General features: G+C 42.9%; 1 protein-coding gene across 1 annotated transcript in view; it reads left to right on the top strand.

Annotated features, from left to right (window-relative positions):
* The first annotated feature begins 8,660 nt into the window (after positions 1-8,660).
* znrf3 (zinc and ring finger 3) overlaps positions 8,661-19,575 on the top strand; it is a 71,089-nt gene continuing 60,174 nt past the window's right edge. Inside the window, exon 1 of the mRNA XM_076269963.1 lies at positions 8,661-9,130. Coding sequence (XP_076126078.1) covers positions 8,900-9,130 — 231 coding nt within the window. The 5' untranslated portion in view covers positions 8,661-8,899. The remainder of the gene's footprint in view (positions 9,131-19,575) is intronic.

The following is a 19,575-nucleotide window of genomic DNA, read 5'->3' on the forward strand; positions in this document are numbered from 1 at the left end:
GTTTCAATTCTACTTGAGACCAGAGTATGCATTGACCAATGCAATAAAACAAAATTACATCCTGATTACTAGACAAAACTGACATGATTCCCAATGAAGACTGCAATTCATTCTTGCATTTTGATTGTACCAAATTGCAAAATCCCTCTGTAACCAGGAAGTGTGTGTTAGTGGTTGACCCAGTCAAGCCCTGAATCCATTCTCCAAATCAACAACTGCAGTCTCCACAGGCCTTCAGTAGAAATTGGAGATGACGCAGAGGTTAAAAATGGCACTCACACAGCTATAGGCTGTTCTTTTTTTCCCCGTTGACCTTAATGAAACACCCGTGGAGAAGCTGTGCATGAGAAGAGCGACTGAAATGAAAAAGTGCATGAAAAAGAAACGACTTTGCTGTGGTGGAGCCCAGAGTGTATCTGAAGTAGGTCCAAACTGAGCAGGCAGGTGTGTGCAGCCCTCCCCTCTCCCCCCTCCCTCTCACTCTCAGTTCTCTGATTCTCTATGGCCACGTCATTCACACCATGCACAGCTTTATGTTGCAAGATAGGCCCCAATCTTAGTCGCAATTCTCTGATCCCACTCCATGTACACTCTGTTGCAATAAGGCCTCAATGTTATTCACAGTTTAGCAATTGGTTACACTTTACTTGAAGGTACATAAGAGTGACATGACACTGTCATGAACGTGTCATAAACATTATAAACAAGTCATAAACGCTTATGACATAACGCTTCTGTCACTCGCTTCTGTCAAGTGTCATTCGGTTTTTGTCATGATAACTTAGGGTTAGGGTAAGTGTTAGGGTTATGACATTGTCATGTCACTCTAATGTAGATACCTTCAAGTAAAGTGTTACCTATCAATTCTCAAATGGATCTGCATCTACGCGACAGCATTCTTCACCAATAAGAATTTTATGAGAAGTCATACTACGGTACCTCTTGTCCAGAGGCGTATCAAGCTTTTTAAAAGTGTGGGGGTTGTGGGATAGGGAAGTGAAACAATCCGGCCAAATTATAAATAACTCCCTAGGGACGTTGTAAGTATTTTCTGAGAGGGGTGCGGACTATATTGGCAGGTATCCGGGAGTTTCCCCCCTCGAAACTTTTTTGAAATTCAGATTGCTAAATAAATAGGCTACACCATTTTCATGCAGTTTGGGAGGGACAGAACAAGCAGCGCCCCTCATTTGTGTGGCTCATGTGACATGTAGGCCTACATTATCTACCTGCTATCACTTCACTATTTGACACAACCCTACATGGAGACATATCTCATGTTATAAATGAAGAAATCATTTCAGAAATTATGTTTTGTGCATATGGTTAGCAGGCTACAATAAAAAAAACAGCCTAATTTCGAGGTATGACTGGACTATTAATATAATAGCCTACCTATGTATAAATGTAAAGGACACAGAATAATGACAGAACTGTAAGCTCAAATTCAAAAACGTTTTAAGTCTACCCAAACATATGCAAAGGGAATATAAATAAATTGTGTTGCATATAGCCAGCTTAATTAATGTCAGTTTAAAGATTATGATTAGCAGTTTCTATGCTGTTTTCAATAATAGTTACAGAAAGCCACGTTGTTGTTTAAACTAGTGTTGTAGCCCACGTTACCTTTCACTTGCTGCAGGGACGCACACATTGCATGAGCGCTCATAAGCGTCCTTTGAGTTCTACATGCTGGAAATCCTAGTTCTCAGATGTAGAACTCAAATGTGTCTTGACGCCGCTGTTTGTAAAATCAAAATAAGATGTTCTAAATGGAACGCGATGTAAGCTGTTCAGATCTTTTCCAAGCGTCTTGGAGACGTATATGTGCTGGCCTGGCTGGGCTATGTCTATATAGTTGATGACACCAAATTAATGAGAAGGCTATTTCTGATTGGGGAAACTTTTAGCCTATCTTTCTTTCAGTCCGCTGTTCCATACCATTCAATCTTGCTGCAAATTATCAGACGTGAAGCACCAGGCATAACTTAATTTCGCGGCTACGTGGACCAGTAAGCTAATTGTTGAGGAGGCCCATAGTTTGAGAAAAGCTGCAGATCATAGACAGAGAATAATGAGAACAGTAGCCAAGGGCCTTGGTGCGCGCACCCCCGCTTTCACTTTGACTCGTGCATTTCTACATTGTGACAAAAACTGTCAGACAGACAGTGAATTTTGGTTTACTAATAATGTGGTAACAATTATCATTTCAATTCTACCTCAAATCTGATCACTGCAGACTTTATAATGCAGACTCAAGCAGCCTTGAAAGACGCACACTTTGAATTTGATCAGAGCGGCTTGGGTTTCACTGACGCTAACTTGATGTGATTGGCTGGATGACCGTTCAATCAAATCAACAGACCTATTTGTGTCTCTCTGTGTGTGCGTTATCAGAGCCCACCTAGACATACGGTTCCAACTCTTTACGTGAGCGTTTATTTCCTTATTTTACTTTCGTTTTAATCTGACAAAAAGTGTGGGGGATAGAATCGTGTTCCAGGAAAAGTGTGTACGTTATAACACCCACATACCACACGCTTGCTACGCCCCTGCTCTTGTCTACATTAAGTTAGAAGACAGATATATGTCACTTTCCTCTCGCCATTCTACATCTACAGTATGGCCTGGACTTGAAATAAAGCCAGAACTGGTCACTCCTCTTTGGCTGCAACAGTGTGGCTGCAATAGTGATGTTTTAATTTGTTGAACAGATTGCAACATGCAACTATGCAAACATATAAGAGAGAAAATCAGTGAAAGGTTGAGAGTATGCAGATACGCTTGAGTCACACTTGATCAACCCAGACTTATGTGCTGGGAGGGAGGTATGTTTGTGCGTATGTTCCTCAATCCACCAAAAGAGGGCAGACTTGCTAACATTTTACCTAGTCCTGAAAAAAGGAGGAAAAAAACACAAGTGCCACACTCTATAACTTTATGCATGTGTAACACACACACACACACACACACACATGCATAATAGGCAGAGATGTAGCCCTTGCCCTCTGATGATCGCATGTCAGGCGTCAGAGTCATTGATGTCACTTCTTCAGAGACTGAGAGAATGTGCCGGAATACAGAAACCATCTGCTTCATACCTGAGGTATCCCCTACCAGTGTTTATTGACTCCTCAGGCTCCGCAGGGCCACTGCTTTGGGACCCTCTTGAGGAAAGTTTATGGGATCGACCGCCTGTGTATTCTGTCCCAGCTTGAGATTTCAGGATGACCAACTATAATGAAAGCTTGTGCAATGAAATGAAGAAAAACAAAAGCTTTGACTTTATTATTATTTTCCCTTCTCTCACATGAAAAGAAAATGAGATTGTGTGGATAATTATTGCAGATGCACTGTGCAAAATTAAACGAGATGACAAATTGCTGCAGTGTCCTAAAATGATGTCAATAGACTACTGCATTTTTCTGTCTTTTATTTCACAATACAACTTCATATATCAAGTAATTAAAAGATACTGTGTTCTTTCCAGTCTGGGCCAAGGGCGTATATAAAAACTCAGAACAATAATTCTAAGAATACTGGCAAAAACAATTTTAACTTATATATCTAGTTAATATGAATGAAAACCTCTACAATGCATGCTATAACGATGTCGACATGAAGAACAATATAGATGGGGATCACTTTCAGAGTGATTGTAAGAACAATACAAAGCTGACAGTCAATCAGATTGTGTTGAATTTAGACATATCAGCATCAACATGAGGATGCAATCCTCCCAACAGTCTCTCCTCATGTTAATGAATGTTATATTGTTTATTGTTCCTGGTGAACTGGCCTTAAGATCATACTTATGGGTCACGAGTTGACACTGAGTGATCCCTCATGCTAATGATCACACTGAACATTTCCTTATGGAGAAGGTGCATCTAAAAATCTGTTCTTCTAAAAGTTCTGCTAAAAATGTAAATCTGTTTGTGATACAGTGCAGCATGTGACTTATCTTGAAAAAAAAAAGTGAGAACTTTGTGGAAACTGGTACGCATGCTCCAGTAACCTCTCACAGACTCCTAGTCTTCCCTCGTGAGTTCCTCGTCCAATCAGATTTATCCCGCGATGACTCATCCATCATTCTTAAGTTAATTACTGAGATGTGATGTTGTCCTGGCATGTTCTGAGAATTTGAGCTGGTGTTTGTGAATAATTTCAAAAGCATTTTTATGACACTCTGGGCCAGATGTACTAACGCTTTTGCGCCTTTTTTTTTATTGTTGTTGTCATCGCTCAGATGTTTTTAAGAGATAAGTCTTCACCCCATGCTCTCTCTGAAAACACATTCTAAGACAACTGAAGGAAGATTACACTTTCTGTATTTGTCAACAGATCGACTGTAGGCATAAGTCAATGTGTTTTCTTCTCCTCATAGAGTGTGACACCCAAGGCCTTACGCAACACTTTATCTCACAAGATGAACACACAATTGTGGTTACTTCCAGCCTTCCACAATGGTTTTATCTTATTTTATGTATCTTACTTTATTTTAACTATTATCTCTCCTTCTATTTCAAGCACATTGAATTGCTTTTGAAATGTGCTTTATACTTAAACTTTCCTGGCCTTGTGTTGTGGAGCCAACATTTATACAAAAATTGGGGTTTGAGTATAAGTAAATGAAGCAGAGCGATATTATCACTCTTGACCACTCTACTGAAGCGCAATAAAATAAAGTTTTCAAGTTAGGTCGCCTTCAGTGTCCATATCGGCTCTGGACTCGGTGGTGGAGCAGGCATATATATTCTGAGAGAGTTCAGTCCCAGATCTGCTGAAAATCCGACTGCTATCTGGGTGGATTTCTTCTACCCACACTTGAATCGGAGCATATGTTGACCATTTCAAGCTCTTTTGTGTTCTTTATTTCTCTCCACAGACATGCATTCCTGACCTAAAAAGGCCCCACTGTTGGTTTTCATAATCACACTGCTTCACAGCTCACGTCCGAGGAAATTTCTTCCATTGGGTTGAAAATGTTCTTATTGACCGGTGATTATGTTCCTCTGGGCCGTAATGCTTTCATCACTACCTCCAATCCCTCCTCTTTCATCTGACCTTGATGCATGCCAGGTTTGAGTCTCTATGTGCTGACCCAAAAACCTGTGCTGCATTCTAAAAATGTTCTGCATCAATATTATTTTAAAAGGGATAATATCCCCCCCCCCCTATTCACTCACAAGAGGAAAGCTAGGGTTTAAAACTGGGCTAAAGGCATTTTTACATACATTTACATGGCAATATCCAACAGTGTAATACTGTTTATTATTATCAGACGTTGAAAAGACCAGCTTGACTCAGAAGAAGCCCTTTGAGCTCAGTATACTGAGACAAAGCATATTGCTGTAACAGCATGTATATCAGTCAAACAGAATTGAATTGAGCTGTGCATGGAGCAGGTAGGTGTATGTGCATTCGAGGTGAACCAGAGTCTCTGCAGAACTCTATGGCAGCCCTCTCTGAGATGATACGCCAGTAAGAGGGGTGGTGCACAGTCCACACATCTAAAAAAAAGTAATCCACGTGCTAGACAATTGTGTCAGATAAGAGGAAGGTTGGTCTGCACACTGTTTTTTGCTTCAGAGGTAAATTTATTTACTTAAAACGGCAACTTTTCATCAGGCATTGCCTTTTTAAGTAAATAAATTTACCTCTGGAGCAAAAAACATGATACAGTGCGCCATTGCGAAAGTACTCTGAAAGAGGTGGCCGGGCCCCTGCAACCCCTCAGTTGGTTTCTGTTTCACGCTGTACCAGCTCGGAAATAAATAAAATAAACAAGCCATTGATACAACAAAGCCCAGAGCATTCAAGGGAGACCCCAAGAGGAGATGGCAGAGATGTCTTTTGGGTTGAGATCCATTATGTTCTTGTCAAACAAATAGACTAGCCTACCACCATGCCAAGCCTTAGCCCAGATGGCAGTAGATTGAGTCGGCTTCTAATCTGGCCCTGATCTGCCAAAAATGCACTATTTTGTGCCAACGCTTTGCCAGAATTTGACCATACTAAATGCATGGCCTATCTACATAGCGGCCACACTGAATAAGCATAAACAAAAGTGTAAGCTCAAAAGCATAACTCAGCAGCACATGTTTTTTTGTGGTGGATTGTCCAATTCCATTGGCTATTTGGTTACATCACACACACACACACACACACACACATGTACGTGCACACACACACACACACACACACACACACACACACACACACACACACACACACACACACAAGGGCGTAGGTTTGGTCTGAGCTTTGGTGGGGACACTACCCCCCCCCCCCCCTACTGTGCTACTGTCCAACTACTATCCATGATTAAAATGTGCTACTGTCCAACTTGATCTAACTACACTGTGTAGCCTACATAATCTGATTTTAATATGTAGGCTACAGATATGTAGGCTATATTTAACATTTATTTTCCATTTGGTCTGTTATGAAATCATGCCCATTTAAGCACAGCTCAGTTTTAAAGGAACTATATGTAGGATTTTGGCCAAAACTGGTACTACAATCACCTTCAAAATACTGTAGAGCGGTGTACACCGCAGATGTGGTAACTAGGGCAGAGCTGGCAACCCAGATGCCGAAACACTACTGACTTTGTGATTACTAGATAGGTGGAGGGTGGCGGATCAGGCTAAAACACAAATATGTAAACATCAACATCAGTTGAGGGCTGCAACTTCACTTTTTTAAATAACGATATCCTGGCCGGACTACTGTTGTCAGTGATAGAAGTATTTGAAATTAGCATGATTTCCTAATGTCTAGTGACACATTTCACATTTCTTACATACGGTTCCTTTAAGAAACTTAAATACATGCATGCTTAGCATTTTGTGAAAAGAAATCATTAAGGCTACATTGACAAACATGAGCTGCCTGTATATTCTCTGATTCTAATATTTACAGATATCTAGGCGATGTAAGCACAGCTCAGTTTTAAATGCAGCCGAAAGACCATGTTGAATTTTGCTATAATTTATTTCAAAACCGGATTACTCTGGAACAGCTAACTATACACGGGAATGCATTACACCTTTGTGTTTGGTAAGGTCTGCTGTTTATTCTGATATATGGTTTGTCATGTGTTCCGTGAAGAGTGTGTAGGCCTTAGGCCTACGATATTCCACCGAGACGAATGGATGTGGAGATGGGCGCAGAGAATAATTATTAAATCTCTTGAAGTTATTTTTCTCGCGAACTGTTTATTACAGCAAACAGTGACTAGCTAGCACCGTTTAAAAGCTGAGAAAAGGCTCTTTCGTATGACACATGTGTGATGAGTAGCCTACTTCTCGAGGAGTTCAACAGAGAAGAATGGGTGAATTTGGACGCACTTCATGCTAGTAAAGATGAAGCGCTGCATGCTGCGCAGGAGACTGCGGCTCACTGGTAGTTATTATAGGTAACTTCAAATCAGCGCGATTTAGGCTACCCTTATAGGCTACTGCACTTTACAAGATCTGTACGAGATGATCGCAGCACTGAAGTGAGAAATGATTTAACTCTTTGTGTAGCGCATGTGAGCGCTTTTTTCCCCATTTCAACCTGAATATTGGTGGGGACATTTCAGTCGTAATTTGACATTGGTGGGGACACGTCCTTCGGTCTCCAGGCAAATCTACGCCCCTGCACACACACACACACACACACACACACACACACACACTCATCCAATGTGGTGGGAATATTAGAAAACAAATACAAAGCTGGACCCTGCTTTGCTTTGCTTTACATCGAGTGCAAAACCATTACAAACCATTAGGCACTTTGATGTCCAAAGCCCCAGCGATGGGACCAGTCTTTTAACTCCTGGGAAGGATTTGCCTGGAGAATTATTGAAATGATCTGTCAGCTTGTCTTACTGAGAATGAGTACGCTCAGGACAGTAAGGCTTTGAAGATCCCCTTGTTAACTACCCTACTGCAAGAATAACTTGGTTCTGCAAGGGAAATAGCACAGCTATGACAGTGCGGGATCATATATGGGCAGCGTGGGAATATGGGCTGCTTTAAGAATTATTTGAATCTACTTTATTAGCAGAATTATTTTGCATTAGGCCTACATTAGGCTACGTGATACTGTGGATTAAACTATGTTAATCCTGCTTTTAATGTAATACGATTAGAAGATATTTTGAAGTGATCCAATTACTCTTGGCATTGGTAACACAATCGTAATTGACCCTAAATAGTCAAAAATGAGATTGGAAAATTAGCTCCAATGAATTGTAAAGTGTTTTGAAGAGTGATGTCTCCGTTAAGGAAGTGTGCGTCTTGCTTGGACTGTTTAGGTTAGGATTTATTTATTTACTAGTGGTAGAGTAATAGTCACACTTGCATTTAAAAATAGATTTGTTCCAATCGTTTACTGGCCACAGTCGGTAGACAAGCCATTGCCCGATTGCATATTCATTTGCAAAAGGTAAGCGACACCACTGAACCACCTTAACAGAGCTATGGCAGCCCGAAGCGGGGAGTGGAAGTTTGAGGGTCATGAAGATTGGTGGGTGGAGACCGCATGGGGACAACCCTTTTGGAAAAAAAAAAGGGAAAATCACGTGTTTGGAGATCAAAGGATCTCCGCTTTGTAGGGCCAGAGAGGGAGAGAGGGGGAGTCAAAGAGAGGGAGAGAGAGCGCAAGCAAGCTAGCTAGCTGGCAGTCAAGCAAGCAAGCAAGCAAGCGAGCTAGCGAGCAATGCAACTCAGAAGGCTGCAATGGTGAAATAAGCACGATTCGTGAAGGGCATATTTTTTTCGTTGCACAATCCAGAGAACATCGCGGTCTGAGACTCGTCTGTTCCAGTTAGACTTAATTTCTTATTCAATACCTTGAAAACATTGGAAATTATGTCCCGATCGGCGCTGATCCAACCGGCAAGATGATGGTTTTATCAAGGAGAGGGTTAGGTTGTGTAGCAGATTCGGTGGTCTTGGTGATATTTGTGGCCACCTCTTGCTTGGGAACCGTATCAACCAAGGATACTGCCTTTGTGGAAGTTGTGCTTTTTGAGTCAAGTCCAAATGGAGATTATACCACTTACACGACCGGTTTGCAAGGAAGATTCTCCAAGGCTGGAGCCACAATCAGCGCAGAGGGTGAAATTGTACAAGTATGTAAACATTATTTATTAGTTGTGAGTGTACAAGTAGTATGCGGCCATTGCATGTGATTGCTTTTTTGATTTTCTCTCTACTTCTGAAGCTCCTCGCCACAACTTTTTGATGGGCTGCTGCGGGTGTGGGGGCTGGAGGGGGCTGCGCTATGTGAGGATGGTACTAGCTAGCTAACTAGCTATGCGGTCACAAGATGGCCTCTAATGTTATCTAGTAAACCTCAAATCTGTTAAACATACGATCATCAGTTAATTTAATATGTCTAGTAGTGAAGCTCCCTTTGAAGCACCTCATAACATCACAGCCTCTGTATGTACATTCGAACGCTTCGATTTTGTAGTGGGTTCTTTTTTCTTTTTACATGTCATGAATAATCATGTTCGACAAAGGTTTGCCTCAAAATAAATCGTATTTATAATGGTTTATGAAACCTTACGTTGTTGGCACGAAAGGATATCTTCAGAATAAACCCAGTTCTCTATCTCTCTTTTTATTTTTTAAAAATATGAGATTTCCTTGGTTTAGTGAAGCATGTCTTGACGGGCCTGAAACTTTCTTTCACATAATAGTGAAATAATTGAAATGTTGACGGTCTGTCACACAGTACAGACAGACTGTTTCCCGCTCCATAAGCCTGTAAATTTGTAACGCGGTGTGTTAAAATTTATCCAGACTGGAATCTGGTCGATTCCTTTGAAGTTCTGAGCGTAGCGACCAGCGACTCAGTATACCGCTGTTAGGATAAGTAGCAACAATGCAAACATAAGTAGTCTATTACAACAGAAAGGCGATAAATAAGATTGGGTCATTAATTAACTCTTTCAAATAGTGTTGATCTTGATGAGAAGAAGAGTTGTGTGATAGTATAATCTGTTGAATAGTTCAATCCGCTCCTCGTCGTCTTTTTTGTACTCTTGGGCAAGTTTACCAAAATGCTTTGAAAGCAGTCCAAGTCCGTTGTGTGGGTATTATGCTACACCCCATTCCCCTCCAATCGTTGTAGCTTTTACATGTAAACGGAGAACGTGGAGCGATTGTTGTGCTTCGCTGAAAGACCTATCAAGAGCTAGTTGCCTAATCTTTGATCATTTGCCTTAACTTTGAATTTGAGTTAAGAACGCCTAGCATGCAGTATGAGGTTCGAAAATGTGCTCACTGAAAATAAGATCCACAGGCAGCGGCGAGTGGGAAACATGAAAGAGACTTCAGAATCCACTGAGTTCAGTGCGGATCAAAGTTAGTAGGCTACACGCAACGTTCCCTACCCATGCACGTTTTCCGAGAGGCTCTCTTGTGGACAAAAAGCTTTGTGACACCGTACACTTGTCATTGGAAAAGTAATGTTCGCTAACTGGTGGTGACGGGAAAATGTTAGGGCTGGAATTGGATCGCTAGATTAGAAGAACAGTTGTTTACTAGTTCCATGATCTATGTTGTCGTTGTTTTTCCTGACAAACACATCACAATGAAGTGGATTTGTTAATGATAATGTAATAAACGTTATATGAATGACAGATTTGTCAGGGTTGAAAAAAGATGATTTACAACCCACCTGTAGCTGAGTAGGCTAGTGTGCAATATGGCTTTGTGAGGCTTTTTTCTTCTCATAGCCTATATGAAGCCCTAATTGTATGAAAGGTTTGAGAAAATGCAAACCTATACTTTGCAAACCATACCCGTCATGGACTTCAATGGCATTTTTAATTTCACATTCCCTTGTGTCTCTTTCTATGTATTCCAGTGAAAGGAAATGAGAATTTATGGCTGTAAAAAAGTTAAAATGGATGTTATATTTAGGCTGTGCCTTGCAGACAGTCGGAATGTGAATGCACTCACATGTTGAGAGCGCAGTGTTAGGCACTTGTGCATGGGCCTTCAGGCTGTTGCAGTCCCGTTAAATGCAGTGCAAGGCTTTCCGCTTTGGTGGTAGGCAAACCCAGGTTTATATAAATTGCACTGAAGAAAGTATTGGATCCAAGAAATGAACAACATTTTGCAGAGAAATGGACACTGTATGTGTTTTCTGAATGGTATTGATAGCCTATGTACAGTACTGCCTGCCCATAGTGCAATAGCAAATCCAAGACTTCACTGCTGAGGTTTGTCAGAAGTTATCTGAAAAAAATTTTGCATGATAATTTCAGCACAGGCATTTGCAGATGTTGAAAGACGTTACTCTATTTCAGCTTCCAATTTTTTTTTTAAGTAGTTATTTTATAGGCATATGGATCATTGTTTTGACTATTCTGGGTATGGAGAATATTTTGAGGCTCATTGTGGTCTGCTAGAATCATTCCCATTCACTGAAAGCAAATTGTGCAGTTCAAATGAGAATGCTTGTCACTAGTAAAGGTTATGAACCAACCAAAACAGTATTGTTTTCCCATATAGATGAGAGAGACCATTTTGCATGTTTTGAAATGTCTAGATTCATGGCAATGTTAGAGCAGTGGATCTACATTCTACTGTAGGTGGATCCACACTGGCCACCTTGTCTTGAAGCTGATATTATGCAGCTGAATTTCAGCGCATCTACTGTTGTGGCGTTTTCGCAAGAATCCCTCAAGCTTGTTCCAGTCCTCATGTGTAACTGTCTCTTTTATGAATGATTTTGCTCCCGGCTCCAGAGATGAGTCTGGCTTCCTGAACTTAGCAGTCCTCTATCATCCGCCACACCACCTCCACATAACAACCCCCTTACAGGCTAGCCTACTGGAGGCATGGTGCTGCTGTTTGCTCTCCTGGAGTTCTGGTTGGTTCTGCCTTTGCTATGGTGGATGAGCCTTCAGGCCTAAGGTTCTTTTTGCACGCCAGAGGCTTTCAAAGCAACACTGTGTGTGTGTATAACATTGCGTTGAGATGCCCTTTAGTAGGTGTGAGTGAGTGTGGAGGGGGGGGGGTCCCTTTCCCTGTTCTCATAGGGCAAAAAAACGAGCGCCTGCTATGTGAGCCAAAACAAATAAATTAACTCAATTTGCTACTTGCTCCATGTTAGGGGAAAATGAGGTGACTGGTCTTGGCTAATACGCAAAACCAATGTTCCACTTGGCAAGTGCCCCCTTCTGCCTGGAGTTGGTGGTGGTGGTGGTGTTTTTTTCCCTTCTTGAATAGGAAGGTAATCAATGTCTTTTCAAATTATTCTCTTGGCAGTTGAGGCGGTGTGGTTTTTTTTGTCCCTGCGACAAGGTTGGCTCGTGTGTTGCATTTCGAATACAGTTAAAAAGTGTTTAAGTCTGATGTTATTTAGCTGACTCATAGCTGAAAAGAATTTGGTTGATGTGACTGGATTAGTCCTAATGGCTTTGTAAGATGTTGATCCACAGTCTTAAACTTAATGGTCTTGTATTCAATAGTTTTTTTTTTTTTCATTATTTATCCCTACAAATTTCAGCCATTTTTACCATACGATCATAATCGCTTGTGCTGTAATTTGAGAGTTCACAGTTGTCTCAAGGAACCAGGGACATGCTTATCTAATGACAGCCTGCATCTTGTTTTCTGAAGTAATGAGCTTCCTCCCTCTGGATTGGCCCACAGTGCGGGTTTCTCGGATACCAGCTGATGCCGAGGTGGAACTGGCCCCTAGTTGGCCCAGATCCGGGCGCCCACTGAGGTCCTTGTTCCCATTTTGGTGGCTGAATGTGATTCATCATACTCCACACAGTAATGTATACAGCTTGGATATTATGCTTTGTGGAATATCCCTTAGGGATATTCAGCCTAGATAGTGGTATAGACAATGCTTGGGGTGGTGGAATCATGCATCTGTCCCCAATACCTACCCAACCCGTAGTACACCCGTGTGTACGGAAAGACCACAGTCTGTATTTTTGTTAAGATTGTGTGAATGAAATGATTAACCTGAAGATGAAACAATAGGATTAGTAATATAAAAAACTAAAAGAAAAAATATTCCAGAGCAGATCCTCACAGCGTGGCTTCAAAAGCAGTGGCCATATTTTTGTCCTTTTCGGAGCTCCTTGTGGCCCTCATGCGCGAGCGTTGTCATTTCCTCTGGAGCTTACTCGCAGCTGGCACATCTGAGTCTCATTTCCAGCTGCGGCGCGGAGTGGAGGGGAGTGGAGTGGAGCGCTCGGAGCCGGGGACGGAGCCGCATGAGGAGCAGGAGCTGAGACGTGGCGCTGAGGTGACCATGTGCGACTCTTCCCATGGAGCGCACAAGAATGTGGCCACTATGCTACCTACTTCCTGCACCACCAGAGAGTGGTGGTGGTGGTGTTGGGGGGGCCTCAAACTGAAGTCTGCAGGGAGGAAGGAAAACGTATACATGCTGCCTGCTCCCCAAAAACTCATCTCCCTGAAAAAAGTAACACACAAAAAACTGCATCAAGCATCGTTGTGTGTGCTCATAAATGAAATTAGTTCTGTGGGTGTGTGTTATACTTCATACGAGAATACACATTACACACATATTTGTGTGACTGTGTATGTGCATGTGCGCTTGTGCCTGCATGCTTTAGCAGTTACTATTGCAAGCGTTCCACCTCTTCGAAAGCAGCAGTGTGTGTGCTAAATTAAGACGATAATGAGGGCTTGGTTTTGCCTTTTTTCTTTTCGTTCAGACTGAAAATCCCAGGAGTCTGGTATGACTCCATCCGAGACAACAAGAGGTACAGAGGAGAGGGCCACCACCCCTCCCTGCTTGGGCTGCAGTAGCCGTATCCAGCCATAAGTTTAAAAGGTTAAAGTGCTTCGCGACTACTTTTTCCATTTATTGGTTTTGTGGTCACAGCTGTATTTTAAGTGCTATCTACTCAAACCGCCAACCTCTTTGACTTTCATATCCCAGCCAAAGTAATTTGAGGCTGTGTTTCTCCGCTATGGGAATAGAACAGATTAAACTGTTTTTGTCTCTCTCTGTCTCTCTCTGTCTCTCTCTCTCTCTCTCTCTCTCTCTCTCCCCCTGGCTTTCTTCTTCTCCCGCTGTCTGAAGCTGTGATGGGCATAAAAAACACACAAATACAGACAAACACTTTTTGCCCCCTGCCAGCCACCCACCACCCACTCCATAACAGCGAAAAGCATCTACTGCTCAGCAGGCTGGGTGTTGCTTTACTGTCGGTTTCCGTGGGTTAAAGCAGGCTGCCCTGACGTGTCTGGGGAATGGGGTTTGCCCTCGGTAATCCTCAAGGTTCATTCCATCTGAGGGCCTTCTCTTTTCCTCTCCCTTTCCTCCCTGCTCATCCCTTTGACTTGGCCACTGTGCCGTCGTCAGGGTTCTGTCGTCAGGGTTCCGTCGTCAGGGTTGCTTTTGTTTGATGGAGCGCCCCTTTGTTGCTCTTGCAGGGGCTCAGAAGTAACCACTCTTCTCAGGGGCCTCAACATACATGACTCTGTTTGCCTTTTCTCTCTACTTGCCTCTCCCCCTCTCTCTCTCTCTCTTTCTGTCTGTCCCTCTCTCTGTCTCCTCTCCCCATCTATTTCCTCTGGGAATATCTTCTCTCAGCTGCTATTGATTACTTGTCACAATAGATTTATATGAAGCGCAGGCCTGCTTAAAAACCCAGATGTTACACTAATGCTTGTCCTGTGGCTAATGAAGTGGTTCCGTGCTCCATGAATATGCATGTGTGTACTACCCCTGCACTGTGCCGAAGCTGCAGCAGCTCATGTAAGTCATGGCTATGAATTTGTAACATCATTTGTAACATTCATGTCGTGTTGAGTCAGTTTTTTCTGGTGGGAGGGAGGTGGCAAGGGGAGTGGGGTGGTTGCTAATGTCAACATTGAATGTGTATTTTTAAACTATAAGAGATTGTGTGAGTGCACTAGTATGACCTTGATGGAAGCTCTTATCTCTACCTTCTTTTTACTATTAGACAACCATGAGCCATGGACAGAAATTAAATAGTGTTGACAAAAAAAAGAAAATAGAAATACCACACTCTCTATCTTTCTCCCCTCCCCACCCCCCCCATCATGCCACCTCTTCTCTGGCCCATTCTCTCGATGCCACAGAGGGGCCGAAAAAACAAAGGCGACGGAAGCGGGCATTATGACATGACAATGCCCTACATGCACACACAAGGGAATGGCATGCTTTGTTGTCTGCCAGGAATGTGCTGACTAATGATGGAAGACCAAAATGCTGACCCCCCCCAAACTGCTGGTCCCAACCCAACACTCACTTTTTTGGTCATATACTAGATAGATGAGGAAGGTAGTTCTGTCTGTCTGTCTATCTGTCTAAATACTGTAGCTCACACACACACACAAACTCGTACACATGCTTTTTTTTACACACACTGTTGCCCCTGACCATGTGGTAGATGTGCAGTACAACTGTTTCTCTGACACCGTGTGGAGTGGTCTTATCACAGCTCGGGTCAGTCTCCAAGGGTCAAAATATCCTCTTTTGCGTCCAATTCTCTTTTGCGTCCACCGTTACTTTCTTACATAAGGTTGTAGACTTGCGCACAGGATGGAACTTTCTGTCCTGGCTGCCGGCTGTGGTCAATCAATGAGAAGCACTAAGATAAGTCTGTAGCAGCCCTCTCAGCTTCCCAAAGACACATTCTCCAACCTTTTTTTTAAAAAAGAAATATTGGAACCTTTCTGAAGTAAAGAATAAATTCCACTTTTGAGACACGAAAATATATTATTGTCTTCCAGGCAGAAGCATTTTTGTTTTTATTTGGTGACTTGTGTTCTGGTGTGGTGTTGTCTAATGTCTCTATTGCCCAGACAACAATTCCAGTCCAGCTGCCCCCCACCCCAACCCAACCCCCCTCTTTTATTGTTCTTTGTGAAGGGGATTGGAGCATACCAATGGCTGGGATCTTTTACAGGCATGTCAGGTGTGCAGGAACACCCATGCCCCTCCCCCGATGTGTGTCTCTCTCTCACTCTCTCTCTCTTTTGCTCGCTCGCTCGCTTCCTCTCTCTCTCTCACTCTCTCTCTCTCTCTTGCTCGCGCGCTCGCTTCCTCTCTCTCCCTCTCTCCCTCTCTCCTTCTCTCCCTCCCCGTCTCTTTTTCAGGGATTGTCAGGTGTGCATGTAGAGCCACCCCATCCCCCAATGGCTGCGGGGCTCCTTGCAGTGTCGCCAGAATAAGCGATGGTGTCCGATGACCGTCTGTGGGCCTTCTAATGAGAGGGGACCTGGACAGAGGCACAATAAGGCCAGGCTTATGATGGATTGGAGTGTCTTTCTGTAGGCGGCTACATGGTAGTCTCTGGGCAATTTGTCTTTTTCTTTTTTGTCTTTGCCAGGCTCAGGTCTCAGTGGAATTCCGTGTGGTATAGCGCTGTAAAATCTGCCCTGTGTGGCTGTTTTTTTATTGTTTTTAGTTCTTTTGTTGTGTGGAAGTTTTGCCTTGTTGTTTTTCAACGAAGAAGAAGAGACAGTACATTGTGGTAGTGTTTGCATCATGGACATTGTTAAGGCAGTGTTCTTTTCTGACTAGCAGAGTGTAAGTCTTAGGACTTCCTTTTCCAGTAACATTAATAATGAAGTTACTAGTGTAGGGTCCTCATCTTCCTTCATACCCTCATAACGTGGACCTTGCATTGAACCTTGAGTAAGTTTTACCTGATTTGAAAAGATTTGAAAAGAAACATGATTTGAATTTCTTCTCAAAGTAGACGCCGTTGTCTTAGTTCATTGACAATAAAGACAAATGACCCCTCTATGACAAGTGTGCAAATTAAATTTATGTTTGAAATATTCAATTTAAAGTAGAAAAGATTGGCACTTTTTTTTTTATGTGAGCCGATGCACATACACACGCAGAACAAATTACGACACCCTAGGATTGCACTTCCCTATTGGAGGTGAGGGTAATAATGTCTTCGTTTCCCATAACACCACATGGTTATGAAAGATGTTTTTTAAGAAGCGTGGTAGCTTGGGTAAAATGATAGGCCTTTATCCAGGGTGTGATCTCTCAGGTCAACTGAGTGCAGGCCAACAGTGTTTTTATTTATTTATTTATTTATTTATTTATTTATTTATTTATTTATTTATTTATTTATTTATATATATATATATATAATCTAGGAAAGGACATACAAACAATACAATACATTAGTAAATGTTGTTGATCAGACTGGGTTAGCTTGGTTTATGGAGCTCCATATGCTGTCTATTGAGCTGCTTAGCTTGTGGAGGTAGCTAGCTTATGGGGCTAGTCGGGTAGGCAGGCAGGCTGTCAGGTTGGCTTGCAGGGCCCGGGGAGTGCTAGTGAGAAGTGGCTGGAGGAGGCTCCTGGCGATGGCGGCTGCTGTGTTGGAGGAGGAATCTCGACGTGGGTGTAAACCCCGCTGGGATGGATCGGCTCAGCCGCCGTACCGCGGCAGTGGTGGCCCGACGGGGCGGGCCGTGGTAGGGTGCAGGGCGCGGGCGAGATCAAACGCTCTACCGTGCTCAGGCAGGACGGCTGCTTCAAAGCGGCGAGGTGAGTAATGCCTGCCTGATACGCCACACCGCAAACTGCTGCCGATGATGTAATCGCAGCCCTTGAGCAAAATACACTCCCGTACAAATAAAGGTGTAGGTGGAGAGAGAGAGAGAGAGAGAGAGAGAGAGAGAAAGAGATGTGTGTGTTTTTTGTGTGTTGGAGGTGGAAGAAAGGGGGAAAAAAAGCCTTCTCCTGTCAGACCCCATACCCAACCTTAAAAAATAACCTGAGGGCCCTTACAAGTTTTAATGTCTTCTGCTTCCAGCCCTCCCTCCCTCCATCTCTTTTTGCCCTTAATCAGATTATACATAAATTAGATCAGCTATAGGAAAATACATAATTTAGGACCTGAAAGTCGAATACATGGATTTATCTGATTTCAACAGATAGGATAATCCGATGGGCATTCCTAAAGTACAAAGCAGTTGGAACATGGTTGGCTGTTCTTTGTAAAGTTTATACAGTGCTTTTGCGCTTTTGCTCTCTCTCTCTCTCTCTCTCTCTCTCTCTCTCTCTCTCTTTCTCTTTCTCTCTCTCTCTGACCTTCTTCCGCCTGAAAGACAGGCTCTTGCTGCTTTCAAAACTCATTGAGGCTCATTCTGCTGATCACTCATTGACAGCCCACATGACTGCCTAAGGCCTAGGATCATTGTGTGCCCCCCCTGACTGCAGTTCCCTGTAGTGATATACGACGCTGTCCAAGTGTCATCGCTAGAACCTGAAGTGTTAACTCAAGGTTGTCAAGAACTCACAGTTCTTTTATTGCCCTAAGCTGGCTCTGATCTCTGTACACTAGTCCAGGGCCATGCATCTCGGTGCAGAGCATGCAGTCCTTCTTCACAGTCCACTAGAGATCAAGCAGCCCCTTTTTGGCAGATCAGATCAGTAAATGTGTGTTTTTGTATATATGTAATGGTCTAGCCAACTATTCATCAAAAGCAAGAAATGTTTTTGCTGTCTGCATTCTTCGGGCAGTTAAATGCTGGTATTTGTGGCCCTCTCGCTGCAGAAGGGCATATTGACCTTTTCAGTAGCGATCCATCAGACTGGTCTATGCTCGGAGGTATGAGTTGCTGTCACATTTGTGAACGTTAGCTTTCACTGCAGTAACAACAGAAAGGACATTTGCATGCATAACATTCTCCAGGTTATCCAGGCCTCTTGAACCATGACTGGGAGGTTGTAAGCAAGCCAGCAGAGAGGATGATGAGAGATGGAATCATTATGGTTGAGATTCAGCTAGGAGGTGACCTCAGAACAGGTCCATGGGTCCAAATCCTTGCCAAATCTAGACTCAATTCGCTCCTATGTACACAGCTAGTTCGAGAGGAGGAGGAAGAGCTGAAGAGAGGTATGCAGGTGTTTTGTGTCGTGTCCGAGGAGTTAGCAATGCTCTCTCCCCAAAGTGATGCAGTAATGACTCTGACATTTTCTGCATGCAGATTCTACCCACTCGGTCCTATCGGCCCGACTCCATCGGCCACTATCTGATGGGAGGACACATGAAAAGGTCGGGGTAATTACTGCGCTCAGCTCGTCGTCAGCAGTGCAGCCGTTTATCTGTTCGTTTCCTCTCTCTCGCTCTTTCTCTTACTCTCTCTCTCTCTGCCAGCCAATAGTGTTTGATTCAGTACTGTGGTTTTGTGTAGCTGAGTGAGATACTAGGTGTTGACTTGAATCATCATTGCTGGATAAGTCATTGTGACGCCAACTTCAATCGTGACTTGTGACTCTTTGTGGTGGCACTCCCAACAAAGAATTAGGGCAAGGCAACATGGTGGTGTGCTTGAGAAATGTTACCTAATGTCACCTGGAGGACACAATCCAGAAAGTGTAAATCTTGAGGGAAGTGGAGTACATTTTTTAATTTACTTTGAAGGGATTCCCTTTTTTTGGATTACAATGTCCTTTTCATGATACAGGATCCTCATACAGATAATTCTTCAGTCACTGCATGCATGCTATAGGGAAGTATCCCCTTTATTCAACCAGAAAGGCGCAGATCTGGGTCTTCCAGATTTT

Source organism: Alosa pseudoharengus, unplaced genomic scaffold, assembly GCF_046254945.1.
Source record: "Alosa pseudoharengus isolate Yale_2024_CS ecotype anadromous, Long Island Sound unplaced genomic scaffold, YU_APseudo_1.1 YU_APseudo_1.1_scf_6, whole genome shotgun sequence".
Classification (NCBI taxonomy): domain Eukaryota; kingdom Metazoa; phylum Chordata; class Actinopteri; order Clupeiformes; family Clupeidae; genus Alosa; species Alosa pseudoharengus.